Below are 19363 nucleotides of genomic sequence, written 5' to 3' on the forward strand. Positions count from 1 at the left end.
TGCTGGTTTTCGCTGGTGTTCGGTGAAGAAAGAAAAAAATAAAAGCATCGGATTTAACGGACGAAACGAATGTCCGCAAGTCTTGTTGATTTTATTTCGTCACTACAACGAGATTTCTTCCAAACCAATGATTTAGAAAGATGTAACCTGACCATTAATAACAATAACCTATGAGAACAGGACACAGGAATTCCTTTAATGACTTCAAAGTCCTTCACCGACCTGACTGACCTGTATATTCAACTTTGAATTCAATGGCTCACTAACTACAATTCACTAGTTCTGGTTGGTGGCAGCAGAGCAGCGCTTCAGTAGCGAATCCTATTTCTATGTTCTTGCATACCCTTACTCATAAGCGATGAGATCGATCTACATCGGAATGATTTATGATGAGAAATCCAAGCATCTAGTATTTCACGGGTAATGAACGAAGCAAGCTATTCGTATTCTTATTCGTTTTGAGAAGCTTCTGCCACCAACCTTATAATACTAAAAAACGTGACAATTTCAGGAATGTGAGCGCATAAATCATGCCAAATCATCTTTTTTACAAACATTAAATTAACGATGGAAATGAAGCGCAAAAGAAAGGAAGTAGCCTAACATCTTAAAATCAATAAATCGTCGTCGTCGTTGCGGCGTCCTGCACCACAGGACATATGGCAGCCGACCTAACGATTGCAACCGAGCACAGTCTTAGTTTGAGTGGAGGGGACACTAGAATGGTCCTACCACCGATGTATAGGTTACTAATGAAATCTTGTTTAGGCTGTCGTTCTATATATAAAACAAAGGCACTCTAAAACACCGCGATGCATTAACCTTCAGGAGTGTATTGAATGATCTCTAATATTGCACGCACGCACCACGGCAACATAAGGGAGAGATCGCCATGTGGGCATTAAATTTTCCATTCCTTCAAGAACTTCACCACTCGATTCAGCTCGTGCATCCAACGGTTAAGTTCTGTTTGCGAGTCCGCTGCAAGCAGATGGTACGACACGTTACTACGGTCTGAGCTGGGGCTGGTAGTAGAGGTGCCACCGGTGCTTCTGTAGCTCCCGATACCGCTGCTGCTGCAGCTCATTCCTGACCCAGCTGCCTTGGCTGCGAAAATATCAATCTTCATAGTTCGCGTTCGTGAACATATTGAGCGATCGGCTAACTCAATCCGTTCGTTGAGGCAGCGCACTAGATCGATGCACAGTACAGGTTGCTATGGAAGAACAAGGGAAGCCGTGTTATACTCGACAACGCTACGAAATACCAGGGTAGTCACGGTTTTTTCTTACCTTTTCATGGCACTCCTGCGGATAGTTCCAGAACTCCATCGTAAAACCGTTCATCTTGCACCAGCGACGATTCCAGCTGATCTGATCGTTAACTTTCGAACCCACATCCAAGAAGCCACTAACCTCCGAGCTCTCAAAGTGCACCTCGCTGGCAATGCTCATTCCGATTGTGCCGGTCATGTTCGAGCTGTATGCCATCGAATCGAACGCCAAATACTTAAAATCCTCCACCAGGAATACATTGTGGCTTCCCTGGCGGCGTACCATTCGCTGAAAGTTGCTCGATACGGAATAATATGGGTTGTTGGTCGTTTCAACTCCTGTGATCAGCACGGAAGAGGTCGTCATATCTGCCGATTGGTTCGTAACCGCTGTAAGGTAAGTCCCATCGATCGTTTGTCCGAGTGGTGACGGTGTTCTTGCTTCCTCTTCCCCACCTACGTCGACAACGTTAGCTGCGGCGAGCGTGGACGAGGTGAGCGTCAGGTAGCCTTGCGACTTAAAGCGCGACAATTCATTATCAAAATCGAAATTTTTCGGCAAACTGGAACGGAATGACAGCATTTTACCGGCTCGGCGGAACTTCGAGGGGGATGGGCATGTGGCTGTATTTTTCGAATCCTGTGGTGAGAAGAGTAAACACATTATTAATTTGGATAATGCTAATGCAGCCTTTTCGAGCGCCATTGATGCTACCTTGTCCAGCTGGTATCGATTTTCGAAGCTAATGTTCTTCGCATTCTTTCTCAAACGCAGCACAAACACCTCAGCGTGTATCTCGTAATCCGCGTCCAGATCCTGGAACTCAATCTCACAGTCCCGGAAACACACACGCCCATCAGTGCGACGTTCTCTAGCAGACGTTGCCTTTACCTCGTTCTTGTACGTACACACGACGATATAGAAGTAGTTGAATAGCGTATCGGCGAGAGCGGTCTCCTTGAGCGGAAACTCGAAATGATTTAACGCCACCCTACCGACACGTTTACGATCGGCAAGTGTCAACCCGTTGGTCGCGTAATCGATGTTATTCAGCACATTCCGCGCGGCCGTTTCCTTCAGTGTGGCCAGCAGTAGCAAGCGTTCCGCTTCGATCAGCTCGGTTGAGCATTCGAACTCGCGTGTCGTACGGCATATCGCAAGTGCCTGCTTCAGCTGTTTCTGGGCATCGCGCTGCTGTTGAACTTGTGCCATCAGCTTAGCCATATACCGGTTGCTCAGTTCCGTAACTGATCCCGCAGCAATGCATGCCTGTGAATCATCCGGAGCTAGCGATCGATAGGTAGTATCATCCGTATCTGCTTCGTGGCGTTCCTGCTGCTGGCGTCGTGGTGAGGTGGACGACGAGGAGCAGGATGATGAGGAGGAGTATTTACTGTCACCGGTACGTTCCTCGCGAATCAGGGCCGTAATGCGCTGGCGTTCCGTTTTGATGAAACTTTTGCTCTTGCGGAACGAAGCACGTAGCTTCTCCTTCAAGTTGCGCATAACAGCCGCTCCGGAAGAGGTGGAGGAGGACGAATGTTTGCCACTTGACGGTGAGCCCATCATTGGTGGTGAGGGATGGGAGGTGTAGTATGTGCTATCATTATCCACCTGACTGATCAGCTTTGATGCATCCTCTGTGTTGACTGTCAAATTTCGTGGATCATTTTTCGGTAGCTCTTCCGAAATTCCCGTTCCTTCAAACCGAGCGCTCATGTGTTGCTGCTGTTGATGGCTACACGAAGGGACCACGAAATCGACTGTATCGTAGCCAACGGACTCTTCACCAGCCACCGAGCTTCCCGTTTCCAGTGTACCGATGTCGGACAGTGTTACATTGTTGTGCAACGAACTCACGAGTTCGCTAATCTCCTGATCCTGGTAGCGGTGCAGGGATTCGATCTGAAAAAATCAACAAATATGCATTATTGTAGCAGGTGGGAACCAAAACAGATGTTCTCCAGACTCCAACATACCTCGCCATCCGTATCGAAACTACCAATTGGCGCTATTTTGTTCGTTGTTTTACGTCCTCCAGAAGAATTTCGAAAGCCCCCGGAAAGTTGGCTCTCGCTCTCGCCAGTACTCAATGTATTACCCATATAGTCTACCTCGACAATGATGTCCTTCTCAAATGCAAAGCTTTGTTCGCTGTCTGCCCTAGGGGTAAGCCGACGTACACCCGACCCGTTACGATTAAGCCTATGCAATGGTTGCTGCTGGAATCGCTCGTGTTCCAATCGAACGGCAGAGTATCGTTCTTCGGCTCGTTCCCGAACGATAAGCGATTCTTGCACCTGTTGGTCTATTAGTCCGTTTTGCTGCTGTGGAACAGCACGATCCTGTTCTAGCTGCAAAACCGAAATATCATGGTCATCATCATCAGTTACGTGTCGCGGCGAACGGAAAGACTTGTCCGGACTAAACAGAGAGCGTCGCGTGCTGTTGGAGGTAGTGCTAGTAGATCGTCGGCTGCGACCATTGTCACAAGAACGGTAGCTAGTGCCCGTCAAAGCCGTTCGGTACAGATGACTTGCATCGTTCTCCAGCTCCTCCTCTTCACCGTCCTCGGTAGTCTCGCTGTCCCGGCTACTGTCCAGTGATCGCTGTGGACTAGCACGCCGTATTGCAGTGCGCGGGGAAAGACTAACCCGCTGACGGTTGGTGGGTTTAACCTGACTTTTGCAGATATTGTTAAGAGGTTTTCTCACTGGTGTTGAGGTTTCAACGGGGTCCGACACACCCGTCCCCGTTACGTCCGTCAATGACCTAGCCCTCGGTAGCGTTGCTCGGTCACGTACCGTCGGTTTACTGACCGTCGCGTACAATATGTTGGGATCATTGTTTACCATCAGATAGCGTTTGTTCGTTTCGCTACTAATGAATTCGTTCAGCACCATTTTGTTGCCCTTCTTGGGGGATATTTCTTGGTAGATCGGTTCCCCGTCGATCGTACTAGCCAGGTGGCTGCCAGGAGAACCTCGATCCACGCCATTCGTCGCCGGTCGCTCGACGATCTGTCGAATGTTGCTTAGGAAATCTCCCATATGGGCCACGCTGTCGAGATTTAGATCGTCGAAGGAGTGAAATTCACCGAGTCCATGACTCGCCGTTGCTTCCTTACTGCTTACTGTCGCACACTGCTGGCTGGTTGTCGCGTCGACACTAGACGCGAAGCGGAAAAACTTTCGAGGGGATATTTTGAGATTTCGTAAAGACTTCATAAACTTTCGGTCATTTAACGATTTGGTGACCTTCGGGGGAGACGGTGAAGGTGCCGCCTCGTCCGATCGTTCATTCGGTGAAGCAGTTCTGCGACGTTGCTGCGACTGCGGCGGCGGCTGCTGTTGCTGTTGCTCCCGTTGACGCCTTGGTGGTGGAGCCGAGGCAAAATTCAAACTGCGAGCAGATTTTCGATTCAACTCCGCAGTTCCGTTCGCTGGAAACCGATTTTCCTTAGCAACCTCGCCGCCTCGTGCCCTACTCGATCCCGCGACAACCGCATGGACATTTGCAATCCGCTTCGGTGGCGCTATTCTTTCTTCGTTAAGGAACTGTTCCGTCTGGACTGACCGACAGCATGATTTGCAGCGTAAGTTATCCGGCGTGTAGCCCAGGTGTTTGTGATGCAGGGCATGCTTCTTCTTGACCGAGCTGTTCCGATTGATGTTCGGATCGTGAGGCATACTCGGGCCATCCCACTCATCGACCGGCGGAACGTTGTTAGACTTTTTGGGTGTCTCAAATTTCTTGATGGCCAAAATTTTCTTCTTGGATGCCTCGAATATTGAGCGCGTGTGTTTCAACAGAGGAACCGCCTTACGGAATGTTCGGCGTTTTGCGATCTTCCCCGCCGTAGCAACGCTTGAGCGACTGGAGGCACGCTGCAGAACTGGACCATCGACGACATTAGGAGGAGTGTGACGGTGTGAAGTCGTCGGGGCCGCAGGCGCCGATTTGCGCATCTTTCGCCGCGGTTCATGGTTCGTGCGCCTGGCATCGTCTAAAAAATTCTCCTGCTGCAATCGTCGCCGCTCGAATATGCCGCCCGTCGTGCGACGTCTACGCTCACCTACATTCAGCTTTCCTCGGTGAGATGCTGCTGCAGCGTACTGTGCGGCACGCTCTTCGTTCAAAAATTCCTCTAAAATACGGCGAGTGGTTGCACTGGAGATACTGGTTTGCATACCTTCGCGCTGTTCACGTCGATGTGGGGTGCTTTTCACGTTGGATTCTCTGGCGAAACGTTCAAAGTCAGTGGAAGAGGAGTGACGCCGGTGCGGTGGTGTTTTTGGCTCGCCATTTTTGACATTACCAACACCATCTACCGTATCAATGTATAGCCGAGGACCGAGTTTCGATTCCGCGGCATTAGCTACCGTGCGGCTTCCTTTCGCACCACCAGCCGATGTGGATTGTTGTTGTGGAACCGCTTTAGAATTGCCCTTCCGGATTAGCTGCTTTCGGCTTTCATCTTCCGAGTAGTGTAGCATGTTGTAAACCTGTTCGGGAATGGATTGGTTTTTTGCTTCCGAAACCGCCGGTACTGTCCATCCGACTTGGTGCGATTTTGGGCGAGAATGGCCTTGTTGGTCCACCTTCCAACCGATGTGGCCATTTAATGGATCACTCCCATCGAGATCCTCTCGCTTAGGACATGACGGCGCGACGATAGGAGCAGAAGCTTCCTGTTTGCGTGTAGTGGTAGACGATCTCTTCGGAGAGTCAGCAAACGTTCGTGGAGGTTTCTTCGGTCCACTCGTGTGCAGTAGTGACGAACTAGTGGACACTTCCGACCCGGCTACGTTGTTGTTGCCACGTCCCGGCTTAGCAGACCCAATAGCCTGGTGATGAAGCTTCTTCAAACGTGCCAGCATCAACCGACCAACCGTTCTGCCTGAATAGCGTGCCTTTCCCTCGAGTTTCCCCAACGAAACGCTAGAATCGAAGGACTCTTCACCGGGTGAAGTAAGACCACTACCACAAAGCCCCGGATCACTGAAACACTCTTCTCTCGCCGGATCACCCGTAGGAGAGGATGTTGGCAACGATTCCTCGTCTCCTTCCATCGCTGAAGACTTGTGGGTAGCGTGATTGAGACCGTACAACCGATCAAAATGGATGGCTGAGTCGAGTACTTCGTTGCAGAAATTATCATCCATTATGCGCTGCTGACGATTAAAATTCACCTTTCCATGCCGTTTTTTCGTGCCCTCGTAAGATTTCCTTCTTTTCTCTGGTTTTTCCTCTTCATCCGGATTCGACTTGGTCATCGCCAGCTTGTCATTGTACTCCTGCATCGCCTTGATTTGTGCCTTGTTTAGTGTTATGGTCGACATGACCTCACGCTGATCCTCCGCTAGCTCCTGCACGATGCTGATCATCGGCTTATCATCGTCTTCCGCTTCCTTATGGCTTCCAGTTGTGGAACTTCGCTTCGCCGGATCTTGTGGCGTCACCGGTTGCGACGTTGCTTCCTCGTAAAAGGAAAGTGTGGATTCGTTGCGTAGTTCATCACAGTCCAGATACTCTTCGTCCTCGGGCGACTGACAGTATCGACCACTACCCGCCGAATAGCGATGGCGATCGGTGTTGTGCAGGGCTTCATCGCTCGGTTCCGCTTGGTCCATTACATCAAAGCCCCCCTCCGAAGAGTCCTCCTCCTGCTCACCGTTTTCCAGTACCATTAGTTCTTCATTTTCCGTTTCGTCCTCGACACCATCGAGCTGGACTGTCGGTGACGCCTTCGGTAGTGCCGGCTTCGTCTCATTGCTCTTGCGCTGTTTCACGGATTGCGCCTTTTCGAACTCAGTTCGGGACAATTTCGTTGATTGCGCATGGTGTGCCCCCGAGCACCGGTTCGTATGTACATTCTCTTTGTTCGCTTCCTCCTCTCCTCCGGCCGTAGCTTTGCTCGTCCTGCGAGGATCAGTATCACAACGACAGTTAATATTAATGGTAATCTTTGTGCTATGGCCAGCCGCAGCAGCCGCCGCCGTCGCCGCCGGGGCATTTCTATGTTCAATTCCTGCTTGCTCCACCATCCCCATATCAAAGCGATCGATACTGGCCACATCGCGGCTGCCTTCGCTGAAAGCCGAACTAGTCCGCACGCTGCGTCTTCCAACATCATCCGCTGCCATACTGCTCCCGCTGGTTACGCTGGCACTCTCGAAATCACTCGTCTCTCCCTCGAAACCAACGCTGGAACGTAATCGATCGCCCGGATTCACTTTGACTATGCAGTGCGCATCGGGATGATGATCGCTAGCGCAAACCACGGCACGTGCTCCCGCTTTGCCTTTGTCGTACTTCTGGACCATCATCTTGACTCGGTTTCCACTTGTGTTATTATTAGGATCCGGACCACCATCAGACGACGATTCCTGCTTCCAATCTACGGTGTCGTCATCCGTATCGACGGAATCGGATATCCTAGTGCCACTCCACTCCGAGCACTTCGTTTCCGGTGCATTCGTCGATTGAAACGATGCCGTTGCGCTGGTTCCTTGGGCAATATTTACCTTCGCAATCGTCGGATCAAGTGGCCGGGATTGGAGTACTATACACGATTGGGCTGCTGCTGGCTGCTCCTTTACGCTATCTTGTGAGAGGCAACCCGCATCTAAAGTCTGTTCCTTTTCAGCTGAAAATAGAAGCATAACGGTCATATGTTAGACCACTAGGGGCGATATCTCGAGTATGTGTGTTTTCTAACTTTGTTAAGATACTATCAAGATGTGAAGACAATATGGGTTGTTTAAATAACCAGACAATCAGAACCACACTTCCCAGTCATATCTGATACTGCATGCAAACCCCTTTCCTATTGAACCCGGAATAGAGCCACCAACCGACGAGGATCGTGACAACAAATTTCATCCCATTTACTCATGTTTTCGGCAGTTGGTGAAGGGGCCACCACTTTGCTGCTAAACGACCATCATTAAACTATGAGATATGGGGTAATGAAACATCAAGTGTCGAAGCTCGAAGTGTACACACCGGATCTACTCATAACGCGTAGGGCGACACTGTGGTTACGCCTAGCAGAGCGAGAGAGTCAAATAGAGAGCCAAAGTGAGCGGGGATCGGGGATTGCCTTAATTGGGAGGGTGATTCTATTTGGGCACGACAGCGCGACACAAGCAGCTTCCACTTCCAACCAAAAAGGCTCGAGTGCGCCTTCAGACACTTCAGGCAGTTGCAGTGACATGATCGTTTCGTGTAAGAAAGAGAGAGAGAGAAAGAAATTCGTCCATAATGCTGCGGGTTGTCGGTGGAATGATGGATGATGGAACAAGAGGGTAGACGGCGGAGTGTTGCTGTTAAGAAATCGGAATCGGTCGTGCAGTAAGATTCGACGAGCAAGATTCAAGTCAAGTGGACGCGCGTCTTCTAGGACGCACGCGTGAAACGGATAGGTAACGCGTGCGCCAGACATGGCCCCGGGGCCTACAGACCATTTGTACAAATATGTAGCTTTAACCAGTGCTGCACCAGATGCCGTGCGCGGTCGCGTTGCGTTGGTTGATCTCTTTTTAAGGAAGCTTGGAAAATGGGGGAATGGGAAGGTTCTCTGCTATATATACTAAAAGGGTGGACCGACTGCGTCATGTCGAGGAGTGGAAACGAAATGAAAAAAGGCAATAAGGGGTGTGGGATGATGCATTGCATTACGCGGTGCACTGCAGCAACAGCCAGATTCGAAACAGAGTGCGCTCTCCATTTTTATTTACCCTACACAAGCCACCATTGATCGAACGCCCTCGGATTACACCCTGATAAACTGAGTAGGATGTTATTTGTAAGGGCGGAACTGGTTTTTGTCCCCGGCAATGTTTCTGGAAGATATTGCGACGGTAATCGCTTCGCTGTGGTTCGGTAACCAACCGTCGTAGCCATCTGGTCAATTTGGGGCACCATTTTGCAATCACTTGCTAACTGTTTCAATTTGAATAACGGTTCAAACTATAAATGAATCTATAAAAATGCTCATCCGCGACAGGCAATTAATGTTTAGTAAATACAAAAAAAAAAAAAAATATGAATAATAACTGCGCCACTTAACACGGTGCTGAAGTATGGATATAAAAAATCCATCTTCATTGGCATACACCTTGGCACGGGTAGCTACTTGAACAACAGGCAATCTGTTGACTGAGCTTTATCAGTAACCGTACATGTTTGTGACGGGGTGGAGCGAAACCAGTTTGTGTCTTCTTCGCCACACACCGCAAAAGCGCGACTGGTTATTAGCATTTTTATTATCAGCTTCATGCTGCGTGAGGATCGCAACAGATAGTTTGTGTCACAACGTGTGCGGCGTACGTATGTCCATCGGTCAACACAACTTTCCTTTCCCGCTCTTAAAATGCATTGCGTGGCACTCTATACACGGGCTGCAGCGATGATGAACAATCGAGTTCTCTCCTTTCCTTCGCATCCGCGTGCATGGTACGGTGTCTGCGGGGCGTATTTTTGAAGATTGCCAGAAGGACGCGCTATCATCAAGCGTCTCGAAGTTATTTCGCAAACGACACATTCACATTCCAGTTCCCATTCGCTGCCAGGACACTTAATGTAGTCGCGCTCTCCTTCTCTCTCCTTTGTGCAGTATTCGTACTGATGCCGTGCATGCAAGGCGACAACTGATTTACGACACCGATTCGCGATCGAAAGCCGTGGCTAAGAGCGCGGACAAATTGCAAAAGGAATCGGCCTCCAGAGTCTGGCGGAGGCAATGACCGCCCGGGTTGTTGAAGAGAAAACGAACGAAGAAACCAGAGAAGGCGCTCATATGATACAGACGGAGCGACTAAAATATGTAAAAATCTGGCTGAGGTGAGCGTGCTAGCTCTTCTCCAGGAGCAGGAGCCGTTACATATTCAAAATGCGTAGCAACGATCGTTTCAGAATTTAAATGAAATGCTCGAAAGCCGGGAACCAGGCTTAGCAACGAGCGACATCATTACCATCATTCTCATGCATAAACCGTGTGATCATGCTATTGATTCTCGCTGTGGCCTGAATTAGTGCAGAATATCTTTTATGATTTGGTTCTCTCCAGTGTGGTAGAGGAGTAAAGCGAACAGACGAGTACGAGGCCAATCAGAGCCATTTGAAATCGCTGCTTCCAGTAGCGAACCCCAGCCACCAATGACGAAACTGGTTTCGAGAGTCCAGTGCCGTGGATAAGGAGCATTCCGGTTCCTTGAACAGGTGAATGTGCCCGCGGGAGCCGCAGCCATAGTGACAGTTCCAGTGTGTTGTTCCTGGTTCTTGCCAAACTGAAGAAGTTGTTTGTTTTTGCGCGTCCATCTCTGCTCGTCGTTAGTGCGCGCCAATCCGGCGATTGCACGCGCAATTCTTATGATACGTCAGGAATGTGGAAACGTCTTTTTGCCGGGCATTTTGCTGACCTTTCTCTTCTTGGCGGGCCGAGTCAAGGAGCAAGTCGCTGATTTCTGTTGGAAGTAAGCTACATCAATCGACAAAAGAGGGACGCCGAGGAGTCCTTCATTTCATGGCATGTTCCAGAAGGTATAGACCCGAGAAAAGAAAATACCTTAACGCGCCCCAGTTATCTGGCAGAAAGAAAGAGGAAAACTCGACCAGCAGAGCCACCGAACATCTTCTTCAGATGTCGGTTATTTTGAACAAGCTTTATGGGACATTAACAACGACTCGGAACCGGACCAACCGGACTATGGCCGAGGATAACGACGTGGCAAGGACCAGCACGCCCCGATCGGTCATTGCTTGCTTGCTGGTGATTTCTTCTTGCAATCTTATATGTTTGCTTACTTTTGATGGGCATCGCCGAACTGGACAAACCAGAAACCGGCTCGGGACCGGGCGGACACGCCAAGCCACGCAGCAATCGTGGATGGAGAAAGATAGTCCCCGGAGTACGCCAAAATGCAAAAGATAAACAATGAAAGTTGCCAACAGGCTCCATCAAAGCGCGTTAATGGTGTGGAGTGGGGGGGCAACTGGAAGAGAAATGCTGTTCTACCCGGCATTGGGCGGCACGTCGACGACGGCTTAAGGCGAGAGGCGTCGAATAAGAAAATTAAACCGGCTCGTTCTCTCTCTCTCTCTCTCTCTCTCTCTCTCTGCTCGTTTGTCTTTCCCTCGTTCCACCAAAAACATGTTTGCCAATCACGCGAAAAGACCGGTTGAATATGTTCGCCGTTCGCAGCACGTTTTGCCATTCTTTTAAAACAGATTTTGCAAATTTATTACCTTTTACTGCCGGTCTAAAGCAGAGAGCGGGACAATCAGAATTTTATAACAAACCACAGTAAACGTGGCCACTACTTGGCTCCTTCGAAAGCTCTCCAACGGAGCTGTGATAAGCCGCCAAGTAATCACCGACACCAATTAATGGAGGGTACTATTAGCGATACTGCAAAGTTGGTCCAGCGCGACCGACCGCTCACTCGCGACTTGTGTGCCAATGAAACGGTGGTAGAGAGGGAAGCCTTTTTGCGCGTAAAACCTGCTTCGGTGCCACCCTTCGCCGACGAGCTCGATGATGATCAACCTGCCGGTTGTTCGATAAATCAATTTAAGCTGCTTTTGTAGTCTCGGCCCCTCTTATAGCGGCGATCTCGTGTCGAAGATCGCAAACAGCGAAAACCACGTGTACCTCCCCCCCCCCCCATTGTACGACTGGCAACCCCCTTCGGTCCATCTTTTTGCCGATTGGCACTCCCCGAGACGCATCTTGCCACACTGGCCGCGGAGAAGATTTTGATTGATTGGTACATTAACATAAGATGCTTGGAACGTGTTTCTCTTGTCGAAGTCAGCAGGCAAACAAACAGGTAGAAGAATTGAGGTGATTAGATACCCCGGAGCTGCGAACCTCACGGTGAAATCGAAGCCACCAACCCCAAGAGGCGCTATATCGAAACCACAAGTACGCTTGTGGCCTAAAGAAACCCAGATCGGGGGCCATTATTATCAAATTAACGCCAGCAGGTTATTTGGCGAAGCTGCGATAGCTTCCGTATTTTCGTTCGGACCGAAGCAAACATCGTAATTACTCCCGACCATAAGGTACACCAAGCCACCGCCAAAGTTTCGTCTAGAAAACAACTCTTTTTTCGTGTTTTGTGTCTGCGAAAGTGGAGCACCATAAATGAACCCCAAAATCCATTTGTACGCAGTGGCCACATTAAGACAAAGCGCAAATGTATGCGAGGAGTGGATCTTTATGGGTTTCCGTGCTTTCCATAAACTTGCACGGCTGTGCTGCAAAAAAACAAACGATCCTCGGGTGCGGTTCCCACACGCTGATCACAACTAAACCTTCTTCAACTGACTAGAGCTTCTTTAAGCGGTTCGTCTTTGAACACAAATAAAAGGCAAACGGGAGACCTCTTGAGAAAACTGGAACGGAAATTTGGCAAACAATACATTCACTCGATCATCATCCATTACCGAGTACTTTGGGCCGGCTTCAATTCAAACGAAAAAGCATAAAGGGTGCTCCCTCTGTCTGTTCCAGCCCTAGTACAGTTCACCTGAGACTCGGTACGGGCCCTTAAAACCCGTTTGACCATTAAAACCCTTGAACCTCTGAACTTCCGTTCCGACTGAGCCCCTCCTCGGCAAGAGGCGGACTCGAAACATGATCCAAACCATTTTTCCGGACCTACGCGATCGGACTTCAATGACCACCTTTTTTCTCGCACCAAATCAAAAACCGGGTAGGCAGCAGCGAGGTTAAGCGATCCTTGTAACCACGGTGTGGTGTATTTATACATTGGTTTTTGGCTGGTTGCTTATCGTCCCGAAACAGCCGTACTCCGGTAGGGGAACACGGAGTGTGGAGGCGCGGCCACCGGCTTCTGTTTTCTGTTTTCCGTTTGTTTTCGGCCGGAAGGAATAATAATATTTAGCCTTTGCGCTGCGATCCCTTACGCTGTGAGCCACAGAGAGCAAATGGGTTGAGCAGGTAGCAGTGGCAGGATGCCGAGAGCAACGAATTGGGCATCGAAACATGAACATAAACCACACACAAACACCACCCCAGCGTAGCAGAGAAAAAGGCAAAACGATTTATGCGCCGCTGGTCATTAAATACAATGATACCGCTACGCGCTATACGTCTCCCAATGCGCATCTCATCGAGGCGTCTGCTTTTCGTCTGGATCGATCGACGGCCGCCAGCATAAACCTCAACATATCACAACGTGCCGCCGGCTTAACATGGCTCTTCTTGCTTCCTCTCTTTCTCTCTTGCTATCTCCTAAGTACGATTCCACTTTGGTGCACCACTTCACCAACGCGAAAGACGGAAGTGAAGTGAGCTCAAGAGGCTCAAGCGAAGTGAACGGGGTGGCTCGTAGAACCGGAAGAAATGCGTAAGCATAAGAACGCTCGAAAGGGCAAGGAGGCAAACAGTCAGGCGAAAGGTGATGGACGAAGTGATAAGGTTTCGGTGGTTCGAAGCGATTGCGGCCGACCCCAGGGGCGCAAGGAATGGTGCCATAACAATGCGCCGCTATGTTGCATGCGATGGAACGATGCACCCCGAAGGTGCAGTGTTGGGCGAACGTATGATTTACTGCACGTATGAATCCTGTGGAATTTCGAGAAAAGTGGGGTCCATTACAAATAAACAGGTTGGGGTTGGGGGCCATAAATGCAGTTGCTCTATGAAGTGAAACATCGAATGAACTTACATGAGCATAAAAAAACGCAGTGCTATCGGAGGGGCTTAGATTGTTTGTAAAAAAAAAAAAAGAACAACAGCCTCAACTGCCACCAAAGAAGGTGTCGTTAACAGATAAAGGCGGTTTAAACATGTGGTCAGACTGACAAGGAAACATTCTTAATAGGTATCGGCTTCGTGCCTTTAACGTCGCTGCAGCCAGAGAGCTTATTTGTACAGTTGATTCCTTCCTCCAGCACAAAAGGACTTGAGACCGGTTTACGGTTATCTTGGCTGCTGCTCTTCTCTCTCGGATGCACACCGGCAGATGACATTCAATTAATCGTTCTTTACTGATCGTATTAAGTGCGACGAATCGCAAACGCAACAGAGCGTGTGACAGACCGCGGCGAGACGCGGTAGAACAACATTTCTACTCTCTAAATGGTCCTTCGGCATCCTAATAAAGGGATCACCGGACAGACATTGGGGTGAAGCAGCAACAGGGAGGAGCGTTTAAACAAAAAAAGGAAAAGGTTCACCACAAAGAAGATCTCGAAACGCCGTGGCACCTTACACACTAAACATCGAAGGAGTAGCGAAGGAAGAAAGAAAGCAGAAAAGCGCTGACCACACTTTGGGACCTTGGGAACAGGAACAAAATGGAAGCTTCGCCCAGCGCAGAACGACATTCCCGCGTGGCGGACCCAGCCAATCCTTCATTTACCGAGCATGGAAAGATCCTTCATTCGCCCAAAGTTGGAGCGAAAAGGAACAGAGCGATCGACGGGACGAATCGGGGGACGATAAAACAAACAGCATGCCATCGAAGGGAACCGGTAGCCCGTCCTATAAGGCAATGGTTTCGTCTTCGTCCACATATGGTAAGGATCGCGCTTGCACGGTCCCCCAGCATACCGCGAGAGTGCGGAGGTTCGTTCAACCGGGACATTAATCGTTGGTCCAGTGCACAGCGCGCCAGACAAACTGTCGCACCTTTTAATGATCGACGTTGAGCGGCCACCGTGGAGTCGCTTTTGTGTGGGATGTAGTGGTCGTCGACCAGTTCACCTGGCACACCCCCGGAGGTACGGCTTTGATCGCGAATGCTTCCTTGATATGATGCGTGTGACGGTACCACCACCGGCTACGCTTCAATCAAGCTAAAGCCCACGCTCTAACCATGCCGGCTGATCGTAGATTTCCGAGACAGAGGCGCTAGACTGTGGGACGGTGTGCGTGAACCATGCACGGTTTATCGTCAATCGTCTGGATGCTCGACGAGATCCGGCTAAGACCGGTATCGAAGAAGGAATTAGATACGTGAATTATGAGATGTATTTATAGCGGGTGTGCGTCTGTTTGGCCGAATGGCGAATATGCCGGTTGTGATAGGTCAGTTTGTGGTCACGTTTTTTGACGCGGAAGGACGCGGGAGAAGAAGTTGAATAATAATCAACTTTAGATATTCGTTTTCCATAAAATAGATTACATAAGAGTATTGATCTTGGTTCGAAGCTAACTGAAGGCCCTTATCGGTAATCCACTCTAAATGTCACATATCGACCTCGGGGTCGTGTTTGCTATCAAATGACGACGGGCAAACTGAAAACAGAATGTTGGACAAATACCGGCCCTAAGCCGGTAATACACTTTCACCGCTCCAAAAATACAGAGCGACCGGCGGCCAGTGGAACATGTGAACTCCATGCCACTCTGGCGACTCTGCTGCAAGTATTATCTCGCCACGAGTAAACACAGTTCCACTCGTCCATCGAACGACCACCGGCTCCGTCGCTAATGACCTAAGCAAACGAAAACGGGTTCAAAAGCGGCGGACGTCGTGCGATATAGGAAACAGAAGCCTTGGCATCGGACACAGAAGGGCAGTACCAGAAGGAGGGCTTTCCCTCGGGGACGACTACTGAGCGCGATCATGTTTGAAACTGGAGCATACTTGAACGTTGTCATGGAAGCGTACGTGGCATCATGTGAAGCATAAGCTGCTACGTTTCAGTGAAATCAACAGGCTGTATACCAAAACTTCAGCCGTTTCGATTCGAGAACGCACCACACTTCCAGCTTACTGCGCACAATGAAGCAATCTACTCCACGAGCGTCTCTATGGCCTCGATGGCAACAAAAAAACAAGCATTCGAATTGATTGGGCATACAGAAGCGTTGAGCCAAATCATTAGCTTCAACCGCTCCGTTGGTGAACCTCAGGGCCTCCCCTCAATTCCTAGAGGTCACATGCAACGACGGACTGTGGCGCCCGTTCTTATGGTGCTTGAGCTCAGTTTGGCACACACGCAGTTGTTATCAGCCCGGGCCAGTAATGCGATGCATGATGGGCGATTATACGATTGCTGCTTGCTTGGTGTAGACGCCCCATTTTGAATGTAACCTCAGGGGGCACAAGTCTAGTCGGCACGCGATCGTACTTACAACCTGTTCGCGTCCAAGTCCGCCTCGGCTGGCCGGACCGGTTTGGCATGTGCCGTCCTAGACGTCGCCTGTACGCAAATGCAGCAGACATTATCGCGCAAATTATCTACAATACTGAACGGTATGAAGGTAGCACACTGTAAGAAGTGGCAGATTAGAGTAAGGCATCCGTCAGGCATATAACTCCTGTTCGACACATTATATTTAATGATGAATTATGCTGACAGTCAAGTCAGCAAGTTTGTTCAAACAGCTTAAGAACTTGTGGCAATCGCTGTACTCACTGATGGTGTACCCCGATGCTGGATCTCTAAACTCACTGTAAACACAAGTGGCCAGCGTTCCGCGGAAGCTGTGTCGCTAGCACATCATGTATCTACTGCATACGCGGATGACTGAACGTGCCTGCCTTGCCGCCACATGGCTGCATTATTGGAAAATAGCTAGGCTCCACCATCATAATGCCGGGTCATTACGACTATGACATTACGGGAGTCGGGTTAGCGGTGGTGACGTTGAGAGGCGTTAATGGTTTACCAGCCAGGTCCTTCATCTTGAGCCAGCTAGTGCTTCGTCTCTGTCTTTACCGCAATCTTTGATCGCAGGGGTAACAGAGTAGCCCGATCTTCGGTCGCGAACCGTACCAAATGCGCGCGACGTGTCTCACTTGCCCCCATTTGGTAATGCCATACCACGTAGCTCGCACACATCAACCTTGGAGGAGGAGTTTGGCTGGTGCTGGTCGTTGTGGCTTTCTCGTAATTATGTGCGCGGATTTCATATGCATGCGCGCTCTGTCGTTGCCTTGTCTCGCCCGTACGACAGTGTAGACTGACGAATTGAGGCACAAAAGAAGACTGAGGAAGAAACTGCGTATAGAGCGACATTGTAAAACCACAAACCAGCCACAGAGGGGCTGGAGGGAGGGAGGAACAACATTGGACGTCTGATGGAGCATGAAAAACCGGCAATCGACGACGACGACAAAACAAACACGTGCCTCCTTGCCTTCTCACATATCCAACCAGAGCTGGCGTGCCTGGAATCTAGCAACTTTTTTGTTGTACGCAAACAAGAAAGTAGTCTGTGGTTTTAAGAAAGAAAAAAACAACCGGGAATTGAAAAAAATAGTCCGAACTCGTCACGTGGCAAACAGTTACGTTGCTATGGTAACGATGATCATTTTCTAAGCAAAGATAGCTTTGTTGAGGGCAAAAAAGTGATTGCTAGCGATGATCAATGTTCTGGAAACATTCGAATGAAATGTTCGCGTGTTTTGTTGCTCTATTTCAACTGAGCAAAAGGCGTTGTGCTTGTCGCTTCAACACTGCAGAAATTCAATAACTTGCTGCGTGTGCATACCCAAGCTACGTCAAAAAACGATGACATCAACCTTGAAACCTTTGTTATAGCAATACGAAACCAATGAATCATCGACATTTTGTCAACTACGAAATTTTTGTTAAGCCTATTTTTTGCAAAAACGCTTAAGTCGTACAAGGAAATCGATTCGAAACGCGCTGGAACGTAAGGAGATAAGCCTTCTACGACGGTTTAAATGCCGTATAGAACGAATCTCAGTCAAAGCAACAAGCGTGTGGTGCTACTTACCGGTATCAAACTTTAGATTACTGAACAGCAGCGACCGATGAAGGGAGTCGAGCGCATCGAGGATCGCTGGGTTTCTTGCGCTTGCCAGCCGGTTCTGTCTGGGTCGTTCTTCGCCGCCACCTTCTTCTTCTTCGTTTTCGATGGCCTTTCTATACGATTCTGCCGGCGCTCGTTGATGCTGCTGTTGCTGCTGCGTCGCTAGGCTTTCAGGGATCCTGCTACATTCATGAAGGTCATTGGCGTCTTGGTCGGCCTAGGCAACCGGGTAGGGGGTATGATGCAGCAAACGCAAAACGAGTCCCCAGTGGTGCAGGATTGGTGTCAAAAGAAGCAGAAGAAGAGAGGAACGAAAATAAAACGTTAACGTACTTGGTGTGCTTGGACAGTTCAAAGGGCGCCCGTTGAGCGGGTGGAGAAAACCGGATTTTTTTGCCACCAAGACCTGAGATGCGGATATGTTTTACCACTCTCTCGGTCGCTTCCTAGTTCACTGAATGCAAAAAAGCCGGCAAAGCTTGAACTGTATGCTAAACTATGTTTACTTTGATCTCTCTACGGAAACTTACGGTTTCTTGTTGCTTTCGCCAGAAAGATGCAGCCATGAAGCAGGGCAGGAATCCGTTCTAAACACAATAAGGCACACACAGCAGAAACTAAATCCACTTTGGCGACACAAACACTTTGCGGGTTCGAATAAAAGACTGCGGCGACAAAAACGTTCACTAAAGCGAAGGCCAAAAGTGACGCTATTTTAGCTAGGACGAACACAAAAGGAACGGTTAGCACAAAACACAGGAATAAAAGAAACCACTACCGGTGCCACCTGAGATGCAAAACACATTTCCCATTCCGATTCCAGCACGGCACACTTCGATTCCAAGTATTTTAAAGGGCCTACCAAGGCCGGCCCACTGTGATTGTTATCCACTTGTTGATTTCCGTTCGCCAGTTTCATGAACGAAAGTTATGAATCGCCCCCTCCACTGCCACTGATTAAAGAGTCCATTATCACTGGAAACTTACGGCGGCGTCTTCTTGGCGAAGAACAAGAACAACGACGGGAGAAAAGATCGCCGTGGAATAGCGCGCGCCTTTTTTTCTTCACTCGCGCGCGTGTGTGCGCTTCCGACGACGGTTGAACAAATTTTAATTTGTAGGGGCGGGGGCATCCCATTCAAACACCGATCTGTTGTTCTTCTTCCAGTGTTGCCAGGTTCCAGCCCCTTTTTCGCGTCTAGTGCTCTTTTGGGGTTCTTTCCTTGAAACACCGAACCAATGAGGATAGAAATAAACACCAAATGAGGTCTTCTTGATCGTGTTTATAAGCCATGGTTGGATCTAACTTATCGTTTTTTTCATA

The 19363-nt window shown here is 49.3% G+C and overlaps 1 protein-coding gene across 1 annotated transcript; it reads right to left on the reverse strand.

Annotated features, from left to right (window-relative positions):
• Positions 1–35: 35 nt before the first annotated feature.
• Positions 36–19130, reverse strand: LOC125956718 (uncharacterized). Its single transcript, XM_049688837.1, has 7 exons — positions 19027–19130; positions 18570–18758; positions 18004–18256; positions 3254–7923; positions 1989–3179; positions 1293–1913; positions 36–1216 (listed from the first exon to the last, which is right to left on the reverse strand). The coding sequence occupies exons 2-7, from the start codon at positions 18603–18605 to the stop codon at positions 902–904; spliced, it is 7086 nt and encodes a 2361-aa protein (XP_049544794.1). The 5' UTR covers positions 18606–18758; positions 19027–19130; the 3' UTR covers positions 36–901.
• Positions 19131–19363: the final 233 nt, after the last annotated feature.

The sequence above is a fragment of the Anopheles darlingi genome, chromosome 3 (genome assembly GCF_943734745.1).
Source record: "Anopheles darlingi chromosome 3, idAnoDarlMG_H_01, whole genome shotgun sequence".
Taxonomy (NCBI): Eukaryota; Metazoa; Arthropoda; class Insecta; order Diptera; family Culicidae; genus Anopheles; species Anopheles darlingi.

Excerpts from the sequence above, each read along its gene's own strand:
- LOC125956718 (XM_049688837.1), bottom strand. The coding sequence starts at position 18,605 with ATGGCTGCATCTTTCTGGCGAAAGCAACAAGAAACC. Across the intron at positions 18,257-18,569 it reads GGCGAAAGCAACAAGAAACC|GCCGACCAAGACGCCAATGA; the intron begins GTAAGTTTCCGT and ends CCGGTTGCCTAG. Across the intron at positions 3,180-3,253 it reads GTTTCGATACGGATGGCGAG|ATCGAATCCCTGCACCGCTA; the intron begins GTATGTTGGAGT and ends TGATTTTTTCAG.